We start from the raw sequence: 24036 nt of genomic DNA, 5'->3' as shown, positions 1-24036 counted from the left end.
AAGGGTGTGGTGCAATTATAAGCATGCACAGAGTGAGTAAACAAGAAGTCAGACTGTAGAGGAGTGGATAACCAAAGAGAAACAAAAAATAAGTTCTTTAAAGAGTACCCTCATTGTCAATGGCTTTCTTAGAGCAAGTTCTCATATTTAAGCTTCTGTCCCTGTGGGTTTTGTTGTTTTGGTAAGATTCTGAAACATAATGTTATATAACACTTTTTTATATGAAATAAGTAGAGCTTTGCTCTTTGTGAATAGGATTTCCCTAATAATGGGTAACTCTATTTCCATAGAATATATGCCTAGATATGAAATCACTGTAAAATGAGTAATAACAATTTTAAGGCTTATGATTCACCAAATAGCTTTTCCAAAGTCTATCAATTTACTCTCAACATAAGCAGTATATAAGTATCAATCATTCTGTACTCACTGAAAATAGCTTTTATAATTTTTGTTAATTAAAAAAATGGTATTTCATTGCTTTAAGGGGCTTCCCAAATGGCACTAATGGTAAAGAATCCGCCTGCCAATGCAGGAGACACGAGACATGGGTTTGATCTCTGGGTTGGGAAGATCTCCTGGAAAAGGAAATAGCAACCTGCTCTAATATTCTTGCCTGGAAAATTCCATGGACAGAAGAGCCTGGTGGGCTATATAGTCCATGGGGTTGCAAAACATTGGAGATGACTGAGTGCACACATACACATTGCTTTAATCTGTTGATGTCCTGCGCCATTTTTTAAGCTAGGTGTCCATCTCATATTAATTTTATAAACTAAGCTTATAACTCCCTTAATCATGGCAAATATTTTCCCTGTTGTTTTTTTTTCCCCTGTTGTTTTAACTCCTGTATGTTCTTAACCTATAGTTTAAAATTTGTTAATGTAGTCAGATTTCTGAATTCCATTTCATCAAAATTTTAAAAAGTGCATGTGTTTTCAACTATATAAAAACACACTTTAAGTAAGTAAGTAATTAAGTAAGTAAGTAAAGTCACTCAGTCGTGTCCGACTCTTTGTGACCCCATGGACTGTAGCCTACCAGGCTCCTCTGTCCATGGGATTTTTCAGGCAAGAGTACTGGAATGGGTTGCCATTTCCTTCTCCAGGGAATCTTCCCGACCCAGGGAACTCCAGCATTGCAGACGCTTTACCATCTGAGCCACCAGGGAAGCCCAAAAAACATGCTTTAGTGAATTATAAATATTTTATGTTTAAAGTGGTAGAACCCCCTCTAAAAAAAAAAAGAGAGAAATCTTGGTCTAATATTGAATACAAATCAGAAGAAGAGGATGGGGTTAACTTGCGATTTGTTTTTGATGAAGCGGACTTCATGAAACCATATACAGGTTCATGGAACACAGTTTGAAAACTTGTGCTTTAATCAATACATATTAGATGAATATCTATATGATGTTGGTCATGAGATGAAAGCCTAATTTTATTTTTCTCCAAAGAGTTAAATAATTTTGCAGCACCACTCACCAAATAATCCTATTCATAAATCTTTTATCATATGTAAAGCATCTAAGCATTGTTATATACACATATGTAATCCATACACTGGTTTGTTTTTTAGTTATCTAATAATAACTGAGCATTCTAAACATTTTTTTCAAATGTATCATCAAGTTCTCAATATTTTAACGTCAGTATATCATTTACCATGTATTTTCTTCCCTAGTGGCTCAGACAGTAAAGAATCTGCCTGCAATATGGGAGACCCACGTTCCATCTCTGGGTTGGGAAGATCCCCTGGAGAAGGAAATGGCAATCCACTCCAGTATTCTTGCCTGGAGAATCCCATGGACAGAGGAGCCTGGCAAGCTACAGTCCACAGGGTTGCAGAGAGTCTGGCACAACTGAGTGACCAACACACACACATCGTTTACTATATGTTAGGGCAATCTCATTAATCTTTCTAATTATCTTTGCTCTTCTCTAATACCTATTTTTCTTAAACTTTTTTTCAGGAAAAAGAATACTTTTTTCAATTTCAAATCTCATTAGGATTTTCATAAGATCTGAAATAAATCTGTACTTTAACATTCCAAGAAAATTATGATTTCTCTATTCAAGTCCCCTTTTATTTTCAATTAAATGTTTTTTCATTATTTTCATTCTACATTTTTGCTATTTGTTCCTTTTAAAGAAAACTTAATATTTCAAGGGCTTTCCTTGTGGTTTAGCTGGTAAAGGATCTGCCTGCAATGCAGGAGACCTGGGTTCGATCCCTGGTTTGGGAAGATCCCCCGGAGAAGGGTAAGGCCACCCACTCCAGTATTCTGGCCTGGAGAATTCCATGGACTGTATAGTCCATGGGGTCACAAGAGTCAGACACGACGAAACGACTTTCACTTTCACTTAGTATTACAAACTCTATTTTGCACCCATAGTATTTTTCTGATTATTTTAAGAATTTAGAAAGTTACTGGAAAGTTATTTTTATCCACCTTAATGGGTTTATAATTAGTTCATTTAAATTAACTTTTAAAACATATTGTAGACATGCCTTTATGTTTGCCTAATAAACATTTGCCTGTTCTCTTATATGAATAAGATTAATCAATAAATCAATACTGACAAGTTGAAAATTGGTCAGTTAACCAGTATCATTTTGCTATAGTCTTTTAATCATATATAAGTAAAATTTTAATTCAATCAAGGGTTTTCAAAACTTCTTAAAGGGAGATTTAAGCTATTTTGATAAATCTGATTTGCTCTCATCTTCTTCATATTGTTTTTGTTTTCTGCCTTTTATGCTTTAGGGACTGAATATTCTTTGTTTTTATCTTCCTGTTTTGAAACGTATGTGCTTTTAGTTCTTTTAATTGTAATTTTGAGCTCTGTAAAAAAATTTTTAGGCCTTTCTTCCTAGAATTGTTAAATTCAAGAAAATATAATGAATCCATGCTATTTAAGACCAGAAATGTAGCATACTTTCTTTTGCTATTCTTCTCTCATCTTGTTGGCAAATTTAGCAAATAAAAACACAGGGTGCTGTTAAGTTTGAATTTCATGTAAGCAAATACTTTCTTAGTATAAGTTCCATGCAATATTTGGGACATACTTATAAAAAAATGATCACTGTATATCTGAAAAATCAGATATATGATGAAAATTCAGAAAAACCTGATTGAAGGCAGGAGGAGAAGGGGACGACAGAGGATGAGATGATTGGATGGCATCACCGACTGGATGGATCTGAGTTTGAGCAAGCTCTGGGAGTTGGTGTTGGACAGGGAAGCCTGGCGTGCTACAGTCCATGGGGTCACAGAGTCAGACACAACGGAGCGACTGAACTGAATTGAGCTGATCTGAAAAATCAGGCCTAATTGGGTGTCCGAGATTCCTTTATCTGATAATCCTACCATCCCATCCAGTCTTTAACATATAACGTTTTTATACTCAGCATTTCTATATTAAATACTTTCTTGTACAACTATTTTAACATTTTTCAAGTTTTGTAAACAAATTAACAATTCAAAATTAACTGCATGTTTAACTGATTTTAGTGTTTGTTACCCATCCTTTTACATTATGACTCTCACATTCTTGAGATCTGTTTAAGAAAGGTACATATATGTTTTCTGGGTTTTGTTTTTGTTTTTGTTTGCTTATCTGTTACCTATAAAGACAATTTAGTTGATAAGAAAAAATATAGGTGATAACAGATTTTTGAGTCTCATAATTCTGAAGGTGTTATTACACTGTCTTCTGACATTTACTATTGCAGAGTTCTGTATCCATTCTCCCTCTTAGGTTTTGTAGATAACCAGAATTTTTCCATACTTCCTAGGGTCTAAACGAATGCATAAATGTAGAAAACTAGGTAGGGGAATGGGTGGGAGGGTGTTATGGTAACTTTACAGGATAGCACCCTTGCAAAAAAAGGATGGTTCTTGAGTTTTCTGGTTGAGAGAAATAAATTATCTAAGATATCCTATCTTGGATAAAGGGAAATACAGTGTTTTCTGATTTTTTCTCATAAGCAATTGAAATTTACTGACCCTTTAGTTAATTCTTCCATATTTCAGTTGTCTGCCAATTTGAGTTCAGGTTTTGTGTGTTTTCTTTTCTTTTTTTTTCTGTAGCTTCTAAGGGACTTTACAGTTGAGTCAAGATTCTTGCTGTTCATTGAGAGCTAACCAATTTCAATTCAAACCAAAATACAAGCAAATGTTTTGAAGTCAGTGAAAACACAAAGTTGAACATACAATATGATTTTATGCACATGAAAATGACAGAAAAAAGATGTAGAATGAAACAGGATGAGACGTTTGCTTCTTGACTCATTTACATATTTTATAATGACTATGCATATGGGGTTTCCCTGGTGGCTAAGATGGTAAAGAATTTGCCTGCAGTGCAGGAGACCTGGGTTCAATCCTTGGGTCAGGAAGATCCCCTGGAGAAGGGAATAGCTACCCACTCTAGTATTCTTGACAGGAGAATTCCATGCACAGTGGAGCCTGGCAGGCTACAGTCCATGGGGTTGCAGAGTCGGACTCAACTGAGCAACTAACACACAACACTACTATACCTAATGTATATGGTAGAAAAAGAAAATACTTTAAAATACTGTCCTAAGCATCTCTTCTTAAAGCAAATGATTCTTAGTAGGAATTAGAAGAAATTTTAAATGTTGCTTGGGATTATTTGGGTTATTTATAGCATTTTTTTCTAGCAGCATTTACTAGGCTTAAATTGAAGCTTTGATTAAAGCTGTTACAACAAAATGAACGGAATTACAAGGTTTCTCTTCTGCAGTTATTGTAAAGATGTGGATTCTGATTGAATCCCGTGTAATACTCATGGCATTTATAAGTTTTCTCTCCCGTGTGGACTCTCTGATGAATTCGAAGAGCTGAGCTGTGGCTGAAACCCTTACCACACTTAGCACATTGATAAGGCTTCTCTCCTGTGTGGATCCTCTGGTGAATATGAAGATTTGAGCTGTGACTAAAGCCCTTTCCACAGTCATCACATTTATAGGGTTTTTCTCCTGTATGGACTCTCTGATGAATGAGAAGATGTGAACGCTGACTGAAACCTTTACCACACTGTTCACATTTATAGGGTTTCTCTCCAGTATGCACTCTTTGATGAGTGTGAAGTTTTGAACTCTTGCTGAAGCCCTTCCCACATTCATGACAAATATAGGGTTTCTCCCCGGTATGGACCCTCTGATGAATGCGAAGATCTGAGCTGTGACTAAAGTCCTTCCCACAGTTGTCACATTTGTATGGCTTCTCTCCTGTATGCACTCTCTGATGGATTTGAAGATTTGAGCGCTGGGTAAAGCCCTTACCACAGTCACCACATTTATAGGACTTTTCTCCTGTGTGGACTAACTGATGAATTCGAAGATTTGAGCTCTGACTGAAGCCTTTACCACATTCATCACACTTATACGGTTTCTCTCCGGTGTGGACTCTCTGATGAACATGAAGTACTGAACTCCGACTAAAACTCTTACCACACTGATCACACTTAAAAGGCTTCTCTCCTATGTGAAGTCTCTGGTGAATGTGAAGCAATGAATTTCTACCGAGGTCCTTATCACACTGCAACTTATAGAGTTTCTCTTCCAGGGGGACCCTTTGATGATGGTGAAGCCCGGGGATCTGACTGAAGCTATTACTACACACGTTACATATATAAGGTACCTCCCCTGGGTGGGCTCTCTGAGGAAAGTGAACACCGAAGCTCTGACTAAGGTTACTGGCAACTTCGTCACATCTGTACAGCTGCTTACCTATGTGGATTCTTGGATGTCTGTATAGGTCTGATCTCTGAGGGAAGCATGTGGGGCTGATGGAGCATGGATAGAACTTTTCTCCAAGATGATTTCTCTTGTGGAGAATACGCTGTGAGTTCCAGTAATAAATTTCTTTACATTTTTTACATCCACAGTATTTCTCTTCCATAGAGCCTTTTAGCAGGTCGTTTTGACATATCTGCCCAATGTACTCTGGAAAGGCTTCCTGTCCTGGGATAGAATGCTGACATATGAGCTTCTGTTCTTTTTCCATAGAGAGATTTTTCCTGGATATGCCAACATGGTATCTGCATCCTTGAAAACCACATGAATCACTCACATAGATTTTTCTACCATCATCTTCAGAGTGTTTCCTTTCTAAGGACTGACAAGGTATATACTTGGTATATTTTAAGTTCCTGGGACTTTTGCTTTCAAAAGTCAGTTCATAGTTCCCATACCCTGCTACTTGTGTGGGGAGTGTTGACCATTCTTGATAGTGAGAAAGGTGTTGCTGCTTTAGGTCTTTGGAATCTATACCTTGAACCATTTCCACATAGTTTTTATTCTCATATATCTGAGTGCTGGCAGTCTTCCAGCCCTGCCAGCAGGAAAGATTTTCATGTTCTAAATATCTGAATCTTTCTTCCTGGGGTTTGCAGCTCTCTTTCCAATTTCCTAAAATATAAGCAGATAATCCAGTGGTAAGCAGATAATCCAGCTCTCTATTTAAAAATTTCCAAGTATCTCAGTCAACAATCTTCAGAATTATAGGAATATATGTGTGGGCACAAGTGAGAAAGAAGGGTTATGACTTAAGCTGCTCCATATTTGGGTGTGAAATTCATTTGTTTATTCATTCGTAGATGTATTCATTTCACTCATTCATTCAATAAATATACCAATTACGTTGGTAAATATACTTACTAAGTACTGTTAGAAATAAAAGAGAAAGTGATTGGCTTCATGGAAATCATCTTAAAGACTGAGATTTAATTAGATTACTCTATTTGGGAAATTATTATAAGAAATAAAATACCTCTTTCTATTTTTTGTTCTAAAATAGTGTAGTAGATTGTGTTTAAAAAAAAAAACAAACTCTGCTTATTTACATCTTTGGGTGTTCCTCTTACACACTGATTCTATAATTTGCTTTGGCCACTGGGACAAAAGTGAGACAAACAGAAATCTGAAAAGTACTTGTACGTTGGGGTTGGTCTCTTTTGCTGGTTTCGATAGTCCTGTGATCACCATCACATAAATGAGCCTGGGCTGGCCTCCTTGAGGAAAGACATATGGTCAACTCATGGCCATTATAACATTGATACTGACCAACTGCCAGACATGTGAGTCAGGCTATCCAGTTTTATCTTTAGACCATCTAGCCCCAATCAAGTCACTCCTGATAGAAGATCCATGTAACCAATTGGAATCATGAAACATAACAAAGTTTTAAGTTACTAAGTTTAGGGTAGTTTGTTACATAGCAAAAGCTAACTTCTACAAATAGAACATGAAATGAGAACAAATTTAGGACTGCACAAAATTATAGGTGGAAATCTGTGCTTTATGTGTAATCCAGAAAATAGTCACAAATAATAATAATAATCACAAACACCTATTAATTACATAGCCAAAATGTTTTGGAAGATACCTTGTTTTCTTTATCTGTTATCTTTCATGTAATTTAAGACCCATTTTTGAGAATCTCTTTTACCTCAATACAGCAATCAGATAAAGAACCAAAGTACTCAACAAAACAGGTCCCAGAAGAAACTAACCTTATTCCCTAAGAGTTGGGATAACTTTACCTACTAACATGACATTTGTGTAATTCTCCCACATGACCTCTCTGTAGAGCTTTTTCTGAGAAGAATCCAAGAATTTCCACTCCTCCCAAGTAAAAATAACAGTCACATCTTCAAATGTTACTGCCATCTGGTCGAAGATTAGCTTTCTAGGAAGAAGCAATCTAAGAAGATGGACAACAAAAAGAGACATTCAGCATGTAACATAAGTGGTAAACCAAAAAGAAATAACTCTAATAATGAAGAAAGACAAGAAAAGTAAGAAGAGACATAATATAGGTCAACTGGTTAAATAATGTATACAATCACTGAATACCATCACCATCATAAGAAATATTTATATACCATTTGTCTGCTAACCACTGGGCCAGGTAAGTACTTCACATATATCTCAAGTAATCCTCATAGTGATCCTGTGTTGCAGATACTATTATTATCCCCATTTACACATTACTAAATAATGGTTGAAAAAGATTAATTCCCAAGATCATGAACCTGGAGGTATTGCAGCTAGGATCCAGGTCTATACACTTTGAACAAGAACTATATAACTATATAGTTACATAATATATATATATTATATATATATATGCCAACTATATATATATAATATATATATGCCAACTATAATAATATCACTTATATAATATATATCGCTTATATAATATATATATTATATTATATATATATGCCAACTATATATATATAGAACAAGAACTATATAACTATATAGTTATATATATATATATTATATATATATATGCCAACTATATATATATAATATATATATATGCCAACTATAATAATATCACTTATATAATATATAATATCGCTTATATATTATATATATTATATATATATGCCAACTATATATATAAATATATATATATATATATATGCCAACTATAATAATATCGCTTCATGTTGCCTGTATTATTGCTTCATGATTGGTCATTTTAGACATTATCTATTTACTTCCTACCTCTACTTTTCATCCTCCTATAGCATTATTGCTAATTTTCTGTTTAAATCAATAAGCAGCACTTGTATAATTTTGAATATGATTATACACTTCTCGGGGGGGATTACCTGTTTAATTTTTACTTGATAAATTTACTGTCCTCAAATTTTTGATTTGTTTAAAAGGCTTTATATAATCTGTTTTATCAAGTGTCTCATTCCCCTGCCCACCCCTTTTGGTTTGGAAAGTCTATCTTCCTGCTGCCATCAGGGCCTGCTACTCTTTAGTGCTCCATTTTCAAAATCACATGATTCTTCCTCTTTTGTGATTTACTCCATTAATTGGGAGGCACATTAACAACATGAGTTCGATCAAGCCTGTGAACATTACACTTTTTAGCCACTGAAAAAAGCAAAGGTGAGAAACAGGTGAGGTTTTCTTCAAAGGAGAATCTCCAAACATAGTTACTAGGAAAGATTCCCAAGAATCGTTTGAATCACTGTATACCTTAAGTCTTTCTGTCCCTCACAAGTGGCTGGGTGTAGAATTCTAGAGTGAAAATATTTTTCCTTAAAACTGTTTCACTGTTTTATAAGCTTTTAGTGTTGCTAAGACTGATTAAAAATAAATAAATAAACTGTAATTATTTTGTAGGCAACTTTTTCTTTCCTCTCTGGAAATATTTTAGGGTGGTCTTTAATGGCTGGCCTTCTGCCCCAAATGGTGTATGGATTTGAGCTTCTCCAAAGTTCACAGGGCTCATCAGTTCCTTTCTTGTCTGTATTACTCTGCTGGGTATTCTGCGATGTAATATCTTTAGCCCTAAATGGCTTTTATCACTATTCCTACTGTTGCCATACAGGTTTTTGTTGAAATTTCTCATTTGCTGATGGCTCTTCAGTTTCATTATTGTAAGTTCATAAATTTCTTGGTTTGTTTTATTATTATGCAGTTATAGAAAGTTGAAGGGATAAGTGCATGTATTCTGTCTAAAAATAATTATTTTAGTATAACAGATAATAAGTTGGTTGTGTAACAAATTCATTTTATTTAATGACACATTCTTAATTGTAAAGTTCAATTTAAAATGTTCAATAAATATTAAGAATAAAAGAAATAGATACTTTTAAGGAGATTACAATAAAATGGAAGAAAACTAAACTATCATCATCATAAAACTATAATCATAGCAGCAGCTAAATATTATCTAGCAGTTAGGGGCACTTATGTGAAATAGGCTATGTTATCTCATTTATTGTCACAACAATCCAGTAAGATATTATTATCAACACTAAAGGAAAAATTGATGCTTTTGAACTGTGGTGTTGGAGAAGACTCTTGAGAGTCCATTGGGCTGCAAGGAGATCCAACCAGTACATCCTAAAGATCATCAGTCCTGGGTGTTCATTGGAAGGACTGATGCTGTAGCTGAAACTCCAATACTTTGGCCACCTCATGGGAAGAGTTGACTCATTGCAAAAGACCCTGATGCTGAGAGGTATTGGGGGCAGGAGGAGAAGGGGACGACAGAGGATGAGATGGCTGGATGGCATCACCAACTCGATGGACATGAGTTTAAGTAAACTCCGGGAGTTGGTGATGGACAGGGAGGCCTGGCATGCTGTGATTCATGGGGTCGCAAAGAGTCGGACATGACTGAGAGACTCAACTGAACTGAGCTGAAAGAGGAATCTAAATTTAGCAAGATTAAGTAACTATTACAAGGTCCTGTAGTTACAAAGTAGTGGTTTTTTAACATAGGCCTACTGCTGCTTTACCTCCTAAGCAAAAGTGAGAGAAGTTAAAAACAATTTGCGAAGGGTGGTAAATCAAGATTTCCACATACAGCCATATGATGTTAATATAGAAGGACAAAAGGAAGATATACTGAAATATTCAAGGATTCAAAATATACCACCCAGGTACCATTTTCCAAATAAACTAAATAAAAATCCATGTCTAAAAAGTGAAACAATCACAAATATGAATTCAACAATGAGAAAATACAGTGCTATTTATTTTTTTAATGTTTATAAATGCTAAAAATTTTAAAGACAGTAAGTCTACTTAACACATACAAATTGGGATTCTCAGAAACTGACAAACTGGTGTTGGTATGAAAAATAAATGAACTCACTGGTCCTTCACTTTTTAAAAAGTGCAATATATAAAACCCAGTCTGTTGTTACTGGTTTTGATTCTCATTTTAAGAAAGATTTAAGAATTTATTTTTTAAATATACTAGAGATTAAGAGTCTAGTATCTTTTACTGAAAATAAGTTCATAAAAATTGTAACAATGCTAAAGTAGTATAAGTAAAAATTAAGTCTACCCTCCACAAATAACTTAAGAAATAACCACTATTGTTTTCATTGTGTCCTTTCTGACCTTATTTGCATACATACGCCACTAATGTTTTTTTTTTTTTTTCACTAATGTTTTTTTAATAACAAAGACATCATAATTCTGCAGTTTGCTTTTTCAGGTAATGTATAGTGTACAACTTCCCATTTCAGTACATATAGGCCTGTGTTAGTTGTGATTTTTAAGTATGTCCAAAATTATTTGATTTTGTCCAAAAATTATTTAATATGCTTCCCTTCAAAAGGTGGAGCCTAATTCCCCACCTCCTTGAATGTGGCCTGGTCTTAGGGACTTAGTTCTGATGAATAGAAAAAAGTGCACAAGGGGAAGCTGTGGTGTGCAGCTTTCAAGACTAGCTCATAAAAGGCACTACATCTTCCTCCATGTGCTTCCCTGATAGCTGAGTTGGTAAAGAATCCACCTACAATGCAGGAGACCCCGGGTCGATTCTTGGATCGGGAAGATTCCCTGGAGAAGAGAAAGGCTATCCATTCCAGTATTCTGGCCTGGAGAATTCCATGGACTGTATAGTCCATGGGGTCGCAGAGTCTGACACGACTGAGCGACTTTCACTTTTCTTCCTCCTTGCTTTTTCCTTGGATCAGTTACTCTGGGAGAAGCTAACTAAAATACCATGAGAACACTTAGACCGCCCTGTGGAGAGGCCCAAGCGGTAAGGAATTGAGGTCTTCTGTCCTCAGTGAGAAATGAGGCATCTGCCAACAACCATGTGAGAACCATCTTAGAACTGGATCCTCCGGCCCCAGTGAAGGCTTCCAATGAACTGTCGTCCTGCTGTTGGCTTGACTGCAAGCTCATGAGAAACCCTGAGCCAGAACCACAGTGCTATACTCCCAGATTCCTGACTCAGAAACTGAGTAATATGGTAAATGTTTGTCATTTTTAGAAGCTGCTACATATAATTTGTTATGCAGAAATATATGATTAATGCATTGTTGTAAAAAGCTGCATAGCATTTCATGTTATAATGTTCTAAAATTTAACTGTTCCCATACTAATGGACATTGAGATTGTTTCCACTTTTCTGGCTATCATAATATGGTAGTAAACAACTCTCTTAAATATATCATGGAACACTCACTTGTAATATCTCTAGAAAATACATTTCTAGAAATTAGAACTACAAGGCATGTGTATTTCAGTTTACCAAAAACACTATAAGACTTCCCTTGAAAATACTTTTAAAAATATGTTGAAACACTTTCCTCCACTAGAAAAGTTAAAAGCTCAATACCTACATTCAAAATTAGTAGGTAGAAGTCTATAGAGGAAAAAAATGAATTATATAAAGAATAAATTAAGATGGCAAGTAAAATTCTTAATAGACAAAAGGATACTAAAATAGTTTTAAAATATAGAGGCATATGGCATAGAAGAGATACACTCCAAATTACTGAATCCTAAAAGATTAAACATGAAAAGACAGGATAATCTATAACAGAAAATTATAGACCAAAATAAAGTAGGCTTTGCAATATTAATATTACATGAAGTAAAGTCAAAGGGGAAAGATTACATTAGAGTCATTTAATGAGAAATGAAATGATTGCCCTTTGAGTACCACCAACCAGAATTAAAATTTTGTCAGAATTTCTCCAAGACTTTATACTGGTAATAGCTGAGTATGGAAAATTTCAAACAGTCATGAGTAATAAAGAGGACGATAAAATGAGGTCCCATATAACCAACTCAGTAATTACCAACGTCTTATGAATCTTGTTTTAATCCTCTGCTTCCCCCATTACTATTATTGTTATTATTATTATTGGCTGGAGTATTTTAAAGAAAATCCCAAATATAAGGTCATTTCACATATAATTATTTCAGGAATATTCCAATATGTATCTTTCACTAACTGATAGGGACTTTAAAAAATGTAATTGCCTAACAAGATTACTATTATATTATATAATATCATTTAACACTCACTTCAAATTTAATTTTTCTAATGTAAAAGTATTTGTTAGTTGAATTGTCTAAATCAGTATCCAAAAATGGTCAATTTGTATTTGGTTATTGTGTTTCTTAAATCTCTCTTGTTCTGTAAGTCACCTCCTACCTTTTTAAAAAAATTCATTGCACCATTGATTTGTTAAAGAAACCCAGACATTTTATCCTGTAAAACAATGGTTTTCAAACTTCATTAAGCATCGGAATCACCTGGAGAACTTGCTAAAACACAGTTACCTGGGCACCTTCCCCAGAGATTCTGATTTATTAGGTCCTAGATAGGAGTCAAGATTCATTTGTAATAAATTCCCATGTGATGACAATGCTGCTGTTTCAGGGACCACACTTCTACAGAACATCCACATCAATAATTCGGCTAATTGTTTCCTTGTGGTGTTTTAACTTGTTCTTTATTCCATTCCTGGTACTTGGTCCTTTTATTCCAGAAGCCTGTGAAGACTAAAGCTCTTTTTTTTTTTTTTTCTGGAAAGAATACCTGTTGTACACTTCCTGTTACAATACTTGAGGGCTGCTAAATTTACTAAGTAGTGGGTTCCGGTGCTTTCAACTTCCGGCCTTCCATTCTAATGTTTCCCATAAATCTTTCACTTTAAGTTTTGGAAGTAAATGATGATCATTTCTTAGATATGTCATGTCATTAAACACTGTAAATTGGTATCCTAATTCTACTATCCCTTGTACACATATAAGCTATAATTCTTCTAAAGAAGTCCCCATCACAAATTTTCTGGTTACCCTGAAATGTAGTCCAATCAAAAAAGTCAGGATAAATATTTATTTCCCAAACTACCCCCTTTAAGAAATTCAATTTGCAAAGTAATTAGATGGCAGATGGGGCAAAGTAACCACCAAATGTGACTAGTATGATTTGAATTTGCTTTTAAGTATTTTTATGAATTCATTGATTTTTACATATTTGATGTGTTTCAATTAAATTGCAGTCATTTTACTTCTAGATATTCAAACCTCCCTTATCTTAGGCTAGTGGGAATTCTTTCAGGTTGGCCTCAAGTTCTTGTGACATGACCATTTCTAGTGTTTGAAAACATCCTTACTTTCTTGCACAAGTGACCTAGATTCAGTTTTGTTGCTTTTCCAGGACCAACCAAGATTCACCATTTCTCCAAAATGTTTGAAAATCTCAGTTTTTTCTTTTCTATATAAATGAACCTCCCCCACAATATGTAAACTTGATAGCCCTCTTGTCTTCCCATCCATAAACATAGTTATCTCTCCAATAATTAAATTTTTCTTTAAAGGTCCTTTTCAAGAAGATATTAAAATTATTCTCAAGTATTTGAAATTTTGATTCCTTATAATTTTGTCAGGTTTTGCTGTATATAATTTGAAACACATTCTTAGTTACATGTTTTGTTCATGATTAATACATCTAGCCTTTTTCATGGCATTACTTTAGGTAGGTCTCCAGTAAATAGCACAGAGCAAGATCATGTTTTTCATCAACTCTCTATGACTCAGTTTTTTTATAGGTAAGTTTTATCCATGTTCATTTATTGTGATTACTAATATATTTGGACTTATTTCTAAAATCTTACTTATTTTTAAAAATTCTTATTATTATTCTTTTGCTATAATCCTTATTTAAAAAAAAAATCTGTTCCTGTCTCTAGTTTTTATTTTTTCATTTCCTCCCATTTTGTCCTCTATGATTTTGATTCCATACATATATTAATAATTTATATTCTTTAAGAGTCAACCTAAATATGCTTTAAACATATACACTTACCTATTTTTCTAGTAAGTCATTTAAGAAAAGAAACAAATCCAAGAAAGGCTGCATGAGACATAATAAGGAAAGATGGATCAAAAGCCTTGGTAAAGTTTATTGTTATCATAAAACAAGTAAAAATAATAAAACAAAATCTAAGAACAAAAAAGGAAAAAGAGAGCACATCTACACCTGCCCTACAGTTCTTGACGATCCAAGCATTGATGAGTGGGAGATAAGAGAAAAGGGACATGGTGGTGGCAGTTTAATCGCTCAGTCATGTCCGACTCTTTGCGACCCATGGACGTAGCCCGCCAGGCTCCTCTGTCCATGGGATTATTCTCCAGGCAAAAACACTGGAGTAGGCTGCCGTTTCCTTCTCCAAAAGGGACATGAGAGTGTGCCAAAGTACTTGTCGTTTAGAAAAATGACTTAGATATAAGTTTAAGAAGTCAATACGAGTAAATAAAAGTCAACATGGGCTTTTAGGGCAATTACCAGAAGAAGCATAGTAGAATCTATAAAAAAATAAAGCAAGAACAGAAGACAACGTGTTTCAAAGGAAAACAGAAAGGAGGAAAGGCATATGATAGCAAAAATAATAGTATAGCTCAATCTCACAGATTAGAAGACAGATTTGTAGCTTAAAAAAATAAAATTCAATATGTGGATTAGAAGAGATACACTAAAAAGAAAAAACATGGGAATAAAAGGATGGAAAAACATATTCCACACAAATATGAACCAAAAGAAAACTGTAATAATTTTCAGCTGAGATAAAATTTATAGCAAAAAATTTTTAACTGTATGGTATACAGTTGGTATGGTATGGTAAGAGATGTTAACTAGGCATTGTGGTGATCATTTTACAACATATACAAATGTAGAGTCATTATGTGTATACCTGAAACTAGTATAATGTTATATGTAAACTATATCACAATAAAAAATTTTATGGCAAAAATACCATAAGGAACAAAAATATAGGTTTTTATATATTAGTAACCCTGGAGAAGGAACAGCTACCCACTCCAGTATTCTGGCCTTGAGAATTCCATGGACTGTATAGTGCATGGGGTCACAAAGAGCCAGACACAACTGAGTGATTTTCACTTTCACTTTCAAATAAATAGTAAGAAAATATACCAAATAGTTAAATTGCATCCACAAATAAAATTTCAAAATGTATGAAGTAACAATTATCATAAGTTCAAGGAGATATATACACCATTGATGGTAATTATGGATATTAATGCACTCCTCTCAGAAAATGATAGATCAAGCAAAACCAAACTCAACAATATAAAGACTAGACAGTACAATTAATAAGCTAGTTATTTTTATCTGTGTTGAACTCTTTACTTCTGAAAAACACATTTTCATGCACCTACAATACTATTACAAGATTGGCCATGTAGTGGTCCATTAAAGAAATCTAAATAAACTCCAAAGGATTAATATAATGCAAAATACATTCTTTACATAGAATGTAATAAAATTAGGAACTATTAACAATAAAAAATCAAGAATAGTCCTTAAAAGGAAAACATAATGATAAGAAAAATATGAATTTAATAATAATAATTACATATCAAACTTTTCAAGATCCAAATAAAAAAGTACTTAAAGGAAATAAGAATGGCAGCATATAATCAACCTAAGCATTCAACTCAGAAACTTAGAAAACAGAAACCCTCCTGCTTTAAAAAAAACAAACAAACTTCAGAAATGGAGAATAAAGCTGAGAGTCAAAGGTGCAATAAACAGATGGTGAGAAAATGCATAAAGTCAAAAGATACTCTTAAAAATTTAAGAAGTCAGTTCTCTATGTCTGTTTCTCCACTGCTGCCTTGCTTTGTTTCAGACATGGGGAGGGGAGGAGAGGGTGAGATGTATGGAGAGAGTAACTTGGAAACTTACACTACCATGTGTAAAACAGATAGCCAACGGGGATTTGCTGTCTGGCTCAGGAAACTCAAACAGGGGCTCTGTATCCACCTAGAGGGGTGGGGTGGGGAGGGGATCGGGGGAGGTTCACAAGGGAGGGGCTATATGTATACCTATGGTGGATTCATGCTGAGGTTTGACAGAAAACAACAAAATTCTGTAAAGCAATTATCCTTCAATTAAATAAATTTTTAAAAACTTAAGAAGTCAGATCTCTGCAAGTCTGATTTTCTTAAAAAGATGATTACAGACAAAATATAAGACAAAATGAGGAAATAACCACAGATATAAGTTTTTAAATAAGACAAGGGCATTATGAACTGTCTGCAAATACACTTGAACATCTATATAAAAGGACAAATTCCTAGTAAAGTACACAATGCCAATATAAAATGCCAAAATAGATTTTAAGAGTAATATAAAATTATAGACCAGTAAGTATTAAGGAAACTGAAATGGCAGCCAAGGTTCTTTCTCTCATCCCCAAAATCACAGGCCCAAAGAGTTTTATAGTTGAGTTCTAGCAAATGTTTAAATAAACATTTGATCAAATGTTTGATCAAATGTTTAATTAATTAATATTAAAACAATCAAATTATTTTAGAAAATAGAAAGTGAAAATTACTGACTCATTATATGGCCAGTTGTAATCTTGATTACAAAACCTGATAAGAACAATACAAAAGAATAAAACTATAGGCCCATTTTTAAGTTTGATAAATATATAGAAAGTCCTAAATAGATATTAGCTAACTTAACTCAGAAATGTATGAAAACTGTGCATCATGATAAAGCATAATTTATAACAGGAATGGAGAAGAGTTCAACATGAAAAATTAAGCAACATAATTCACTCTAGTAATGGACTACAGAAGAAAACCATGATTATCTTAACTGAAGCAGAAAAATTGTGTACTAAGGATAATAATTTTTACCACCTATGTAAGTCCTAAAAAAACTTTTAGCTAACTAGAAATAAAAAGAAACTATCTAAATTCATAAAGATTATATACTAAGAATCCGCATCAAACAATAAGCTTAATGGAGAAATTTTATATGTATTCCTTTTATGATGGTACAAGATAAGAATACACCCCATCACCACTGCTTTCAAAATAGTACTAAGGGTTCTGACAGATATTAGAAGAAAAGTAAAAGAAATAAGCATAAGGTTTAGAAGAAAAAACATAAAATGTCATTATCTGCATATGTTATGGTCATTTACCTAGGAAAACAAAAGTATATGGATAAACCATAAATTAATGAGCAAGCGCAGCAAAATTACCAGATAAGATAAAGCAAAAGCATCACAATAGCAGCGATCAATTACCAGGAAATAAGATATCATTCACAACAGCCAAAAAAAAAAAATACAATCTTATAAAAGTTTTATCTTTGATGACAACTTTCAGATTCCAATGAGGTAGTAAAAAGATTATCTGAATAAAAGAAGAAGCATGCCTGCATGTTCTTGGATGCATGACTCAAATTCATATACCTCCAGTCAAATTTCTAGCTGGATTTTTTGAGGAATATACTTTTCCCCCTAAAATTTATAGGGAGGAAAAATAAGTCCATAAAGACTTAAGTAAACCAAGGAACACTTGTCTTCCCAAATATCAACATATCACCAATGACAGCAGTAAAATGAGAATAGGCCAGTAAAATGGAATTGAGGATTCAGAGAATAAGGAATGTACTTGTTTATATATGAAAACTTATTAACAATAAAAATGGTATTAAAAAGAAAATAAAATAAAGAATGGATTATTTATATTAGATAGTGGTGAAACTGATTAACTATATGAGAAAAAATAAAGTTGGATTCCAACTTGATAGCATATACAATGAGAACACTAAATGGATTAAACATTTAAATGTTTAAGGGAAAGTTACAAAGTCAGTAAAAGAAAGTGTTGGAATTGAAAAACATTTACCATTGTTAAATGAATCCAAGGGCCAGTTCTTTGTGAGAAAAATATTAACAAGTAAATATATCAATCCCTGACTAGCTACAAAAAAAAAAAAGAAAAAAGGGTGGGCACAAACAAAAAAGTTAGAAATGAGATTAGCGAAAAAACAATAGATAAAAGTTTAACTGAACATTAGGTGGGCACTTTCCATAATTCTTTAGAAAATAAATCTGAAAATCTGGATGGGATTTATCTTCTCCTTGAAAACCTTTTGATACGGCCCCCCAAAAAGGGAAAAACAATGAACAGATCAGATATTTTGAAACAGATTGGTTAAGTTATTGATTGTGACTTTCACAATAACAATCCAAAAGTTGCCTTAAATAAATTCTTTCAAATTTTCAAAGAGCAGATTATCTGATTCTATTAAATTATTCCAAGGCATATAAAAAATTATCAAAATTTTAAGAAACTCAAGAGATGGCAAAAGTCAGAAAACTATAGATTTATGTTACTAATGAATACTGACAAACTTCAGAAGTAAATAAAGTAAAATATAAGGTCAATAAAATTCAGCAACACCTGTATTTATAATCTACTGCCACATAACTAGTTACTTAAAAATTGAGTGGCTTAGAACAATGATTATTATCTTTCATGGTTTCTCTAGGTCAGGTATTCAAGGGTGGCTTGGCTGGGCAGTTCTGACTCGGACCTCTCATGAGATTCTGTGGAGTTGTCAGCTAGCTCTGCAGTCATCTATAGGCTTGACTGGGCTGAAGGAATCATTCCCAGGGTGGCTCCCTCATATGGCTGGCAGGTTGGCTATCTCAGTTTCTTTCTACTTGGTCCTTTCTTGTCGCCTGAGCTACCTCTCAACAGGGTGGCAAGTTTCTTGAGAGAGACGGGCAAGCAAAAGTTGCATCCTTTTAACGACTTAGCATGGGAAGTCACATAGCATCACTTCTGCTGTTGTAGTTTTCTCCATTGAGTTCTCCATTGTTCAGTGTTCTCCAATTGTTCTCCAATGTTGTTCTCAATTGGCTGAGACAAACACTCACCCCAGCCAGATTTGAGAGGAGGAGTCACAGATCCCACCTTTTGGTCAGAAGCGTGAAAGTCACATTGTAGAAACAGCATGAAGGATAGGATAAATTATAGGTATGGCCATCTTTGGAAAATGTAATCTGCTATAGTACGAAAGTATATTATAGCATGATGAAATGGTGGCTCATTCCAAAAAAGCAAAGGAAAGTTCATAAGAGGAAATCTGTTAGTTATAAGCCATAATGTCAAATAAGAAAAGCCATATAATTATTTTAATCAATGCCCAAAAGGTATCTCTTAAAGTTCAACATTGGTCCTTCATTTAAACCTACAAACAAAGCAAGTTACCAAAACAAAGACATGCAAAAACAGTTCAAATCCAAAGGTAAAACAATAAAGGCTTTCCCATTAAAATTGGAAACAAATTCACTATTTTACAGCCATTAATATGAAAGCATTTGCTAGTGCAAGCAGATTATCTGTAGAGGGTGTGCTTGTTTTTTCTGGGAAGTCCAAGAAAATCAACTGAAAATTATGAGCAATTATAAGGGAGTTCAACATCCCAGAAATTCCACTACAAGGTTTGTAGCCTAAAGAAGCTTACATATGAATACCAGAGGATATGTGTAAGACCATTTAGAGTATGACTGCTATAGTAGCAAAAACACTGGAAATAATCCAGAAGGCACAATTTATGTTGGATAAATAAGCTGTTTTTTATACTGTGAAATAGTACACAGCAGTGAAAATAAATTACAGCTACATGAATCAACATGGTTGCACTGTAAAAATCTAACGTTATGCTAAAGTAGCCATTCACAAAATATATACAGTGATTCCATTTAATGTTAAAAATAGGCAAAACTAAACAATTTTGTTTAGCGATACAGACATAGGTAGTTAAAACTACACACACACACAAAAGCTAGGGAATGCCAAACACAACATTTAAGGTATCAGTTGCCTCTCTAGAAGGAAGAGTGAAGTTGCGGGATTATCAGGGGGCTTTAAAAGTATTTGCTGGTCTATATGGTGGGTACCCATGCTATCACTGTATTTTAAATTGCACATATATGCTTCCATATATTCTTTGTATTTTTTTCTCACACAAAAATAAATACCTGATAGGTTTAAGAGTTAAATTTTAAAAATACTTGAAACCATAAGAAATAATTGAGGAAAAGTAATTATGTATGAGACTTGGGATGAAGAACTTTCAAAGCATAAAATTATACATATAAATAAAAAGAAATAAGATTCACTTTATGCAAATTTAAATTATATAAACAAAGTCCTTAAAAGTAAAAGACAAATGATAACTTAGAGTAACGCTTATAGCATACAACAAATGGTTGCTGTATTTTACATACAAAGTACACCTTTTATCATATGGGAAAAAAATAAATAGGAAAAAAGGTAATGTATGTCCAGTCATTTTATCAAAGAAGGAATGCAAATGATCACGAAGTATATGTTTAAAATGATCAATCTTAATAAAGACTGAAAAGATGCAATTCAAGGCTAAAATTTAAAAATAATATTCAATGCTGGTAAAGGTTCAGCAACACAAGATCTTTCATTATATGGTTGTACCAGTTAGTTTATGCAATATTTCTGAAAAAGAACTTAAGTTTTTCAAAAGCCTAAAACATGTTTGTATTCTTTGACTCTATTATCTCATGTCCTAGAACATATCTTGAGGAAACAGAAATACACTTAATAAATTATAAGAATATTTATTAGAAGTTGCTTATAATAGCAAAATATTGGGAAATACTTTTTTCCCAATAAAAGAAAATCTAAATAGAGCATGGTATACACTTGGAATGAAAGATTATATAGCCATTAAAACTCATGCTACCAAAACATACTTGGAAAAATGTCCACTTCATATGTTAAATGAAAAAATGAAACATATAACAGCCATTCACATATTCAACAGCTATTCACTGAGTGCTTACTATATGCCAGGCATTGTTCTAGATACTGGGAACATTCTCTGCCCTCATGGAGCCTGTCTATCATGATTCGAAATTTTGTATATGTACTAATCTTTCCATGTGCATGTGTGCTAAGTTGCTTCAGTGTGTCTATTTGTGACCCTATGGACTGAGCCCGCAAAACTCCTCTGTCTATGAGATTCTCCTGGCAAGAATACTGGAAAAGTTTGCCATTTACCCCTCCAGGGGATCATCCTGACCCAGGGATCAAAACTGCGGTTCCTGCAACTCCTGCATTTCAGGTGGATTCTTTATCGCTGAGCCACCAGGGAAGCCCCTCATATTCTGCCAGAGACTAAATGATGGTCTTCCTGCTGGAATGATATCTTCCAATTCATAATAATAATTCAAATTTGAGTACCTGCTTTTGTCTTTTACTTAAAATTGCCACTCATTCCAGCACTGTTTAACATATGGTAACTTTAGAAATTCTTGTTAACCTCATGTGATTTATTTGCCCAAGGTTAAGGAAATACATTCTGACATTTATCTCAGGGTATCAAAGACAGTATGAATTATATAGTAGACTTGAATGACTGGCTGGCTGAATGAGTAAATGTCAAGAAAAGACCCTGGGTGGGAGGCAGGGGCTTGCTGCATAGGAGGCTTGAAAGCTCCCCAGGCAAATGAGGAACATGTTCTATTCAGTCTGGTCCATCCATCCCTGTTGCCACTTCTACTACTCCTGCTATCCATGAAGAAGTCAGGGGCATTTTGTAAATAAGAGAAGACAATCCTACTCACCCAGGATCAGACTGTGAGGGAAAGAGTGACCATTCTTTCCACCTTTGTGCTCCTTTTTTAGGGAAGGGTGGAGTGTTGAGAAGGCTGAGCTGAGAGAGAAGAGAGGAGGAATGAAAGACTGGCATGACTTGAAATTCCCAAACTCACTACAATGCCCATGCACTAAGATTTGAGTGTGACCCCCAAAACTCTCAGAAAGATGTCAGAAAGAGCCCAAGAACATTTCTGTGCCCTTTCAAAGACCAGAAAGGAGACTTAATGAATTTGCACTCAGGACCTCATTTCTGAACATCTAGAAAAAGTACAGTTCTAGCCTGGGCATGGAAACATAGAACTTGATCTCAAAGTTTAGTCTCTCCAGGAATGCAAATGCTTTCCATGTAATTTAACCTCTCTGAGCATCAAAATTTTCCTAGTTTATTATTAACAAGAAAAATAAAAACAATTGGAATAACAGTAACACACTTAAAAAGCTTCTTTCTAAAAGCGTTTTTTAAATTTTGTTCAGTCAGTAAAGTAGAAAGGTTAATTCCATCACCCTCTCCCACCCCACTTCTTACAACATAAATACTGGATTTATTATTAGATCAGAGTACAGAATCTTAGCAGAAGATCCCAGATGTAGGGTTTCCACGACGTGATCATAATCCCACCAACCACTTGTAGAACTCTGAAAAAGATCAAACTTCTAGACCTCCTAGGACCTCACTTTCCTCACCTGTAAAATGGGGGCATTAGTCTTTGCCACTCTGGTCCTCCCTTGCTGATCACAGGTCCCTGGAGAAAATGATAAACAGTTAAGAGCCCTCTTTCTCTAGAAAGAAAACGGATTCATGGTGTTCCAGGAGCAGGACAGGTTTGCACTGCCCCCTACACACCAAGGGCCGCCAGAGTTTGTACATCTGAAGCTCCGGGTTCAGACGTACAAACTGTTCTCGCAGAGCAGGATCCACAGGGCCTCTGCTCCTGCGGCGGAGACACAGGCGGCCTCTGTTCCGCATCCAGACCTCCGTCCCAGCACCTCCCAGCCCCGAGCACCCCGACCAGAGGATCCAAGTTGCCTCTGCCTCCTCTCTCCTTCCCCTTCAGTTTTAACGTGGGGAGGGCGGTTGGGAAGGACTCACCTACACTGGAGTCCGAGATTTTTAAGCCTGAGCGGCTTCTCGACACCTGGCCCTCTCTTCTGCCACAGCTCTTCTCGTCCTTGGCTGCTTCTGGTTTGGTGCTCCCGAGAGTCCGCGTCACTTACGGAGCCTCTGGAGAGGAACAGGGACCAACTCAAACACTCCGTCCAAACAACGTCTGCCACCCTGCTTGACCAAAACCAAAGCCTCAGGCCTCGGACCGGACACTCAGAGCGTTCCCATGGAGACGGGAGGGGGCGGGGCAGGAAAGGAGCGCGCCGGAGGACGTGGCTCCTGATTGGCCAGAAAGATCGGGGGCGGGGTGGGGGGGCGGCCTGGTCTTAAACCACCAGTGTTCTAGGGCGGGAGGACAGTGCACTGCTGAATGCACTTTGAACTGAGGATGCGCTTGAGCCATCTAAGATATTACTAACGTTAATGGACAATTCTAGGTTTTTTTAGGACCCTTGGGAAGGGTGCTGGGCTGGGGATTCTGGGAAACAGTCACCCTGGAGGGCAAGGGGGCGGTAGCACCTGCTGTCCGCGCATTCGGCGAAATGGGCACCCCACTAGCTCTGGCTGTAGCATCCTCCCCAAATTCTAGTCACAGAGCCGCGAAGAGGGCTTTTCAATTTTCGGTTTGTGGT

The 24036-nt window shown here is 35.2% G+C and overlaps 1 protein-coding gene across 4 annotated transcripts; it reads right to left on the bottom strand.

The window, feature by feature from the left end:
* Positions 1-1260: 1260 nt before the first annotated feature.
* On the bottom strand, positions 1261-23601 carry ZNF214 (zinc finger protein 214). 4 transcript variants are annotated; one of them, XM_061148209.1, is made up of 5 exons: positions 23390-23601; positions 22984-23042; positions 22266-22354; positions 7572-7732; positions 1261-6438 (listed from the first exon to the last, which is right to left on the bottom strand). In XM_061148209.1, the coding sequence occupies exons 4-5, from the start codon at positions 7696-7698 to the stop codon at positions 4748-4750; spliced, it is 1818 nt and encodes a 605-aa protein (XP_061004192.1). In that variant the 5' UTR covers positions 7699-7732; positions 22266-22354; positions 22984-23042; positions 23390-23601; the 3' UTR covers positions 1261-4747. The 4 variants fall into 4 exon arrangements, with proteins under 4 accessions (XP_061004192.1, XP_061004182.1, XP_061004211.1 ...); XM_061148199.1 differs by having other exon boundaries at positions 22266-22349; XM_061148228.1 differs by lacking the exons at positions 22266-22354; positions 22984-23042; positions 23390-23601 and having other exon boundaries at positions 7580-7686.
* Between the last annotated feature and the right edge of the window lie 435 nt (positions 23602-24036).

Source organism: Dama dama, chromosome 1, assembly GCF_033118175.1.
Source record: "Dama dama isolate Ldn47 chromosome 1, ASM3311817v1, whole genome shotgun sequence".
Lineage (NCBI taxonomy): Eukaryota > Metazoa > Chordata > Mammalia > Artiodactyla > Cervidae > Dama > Dama dama.
This window is presented reverse-complemented; position numbering and strand designations above follow the sequence as displayed.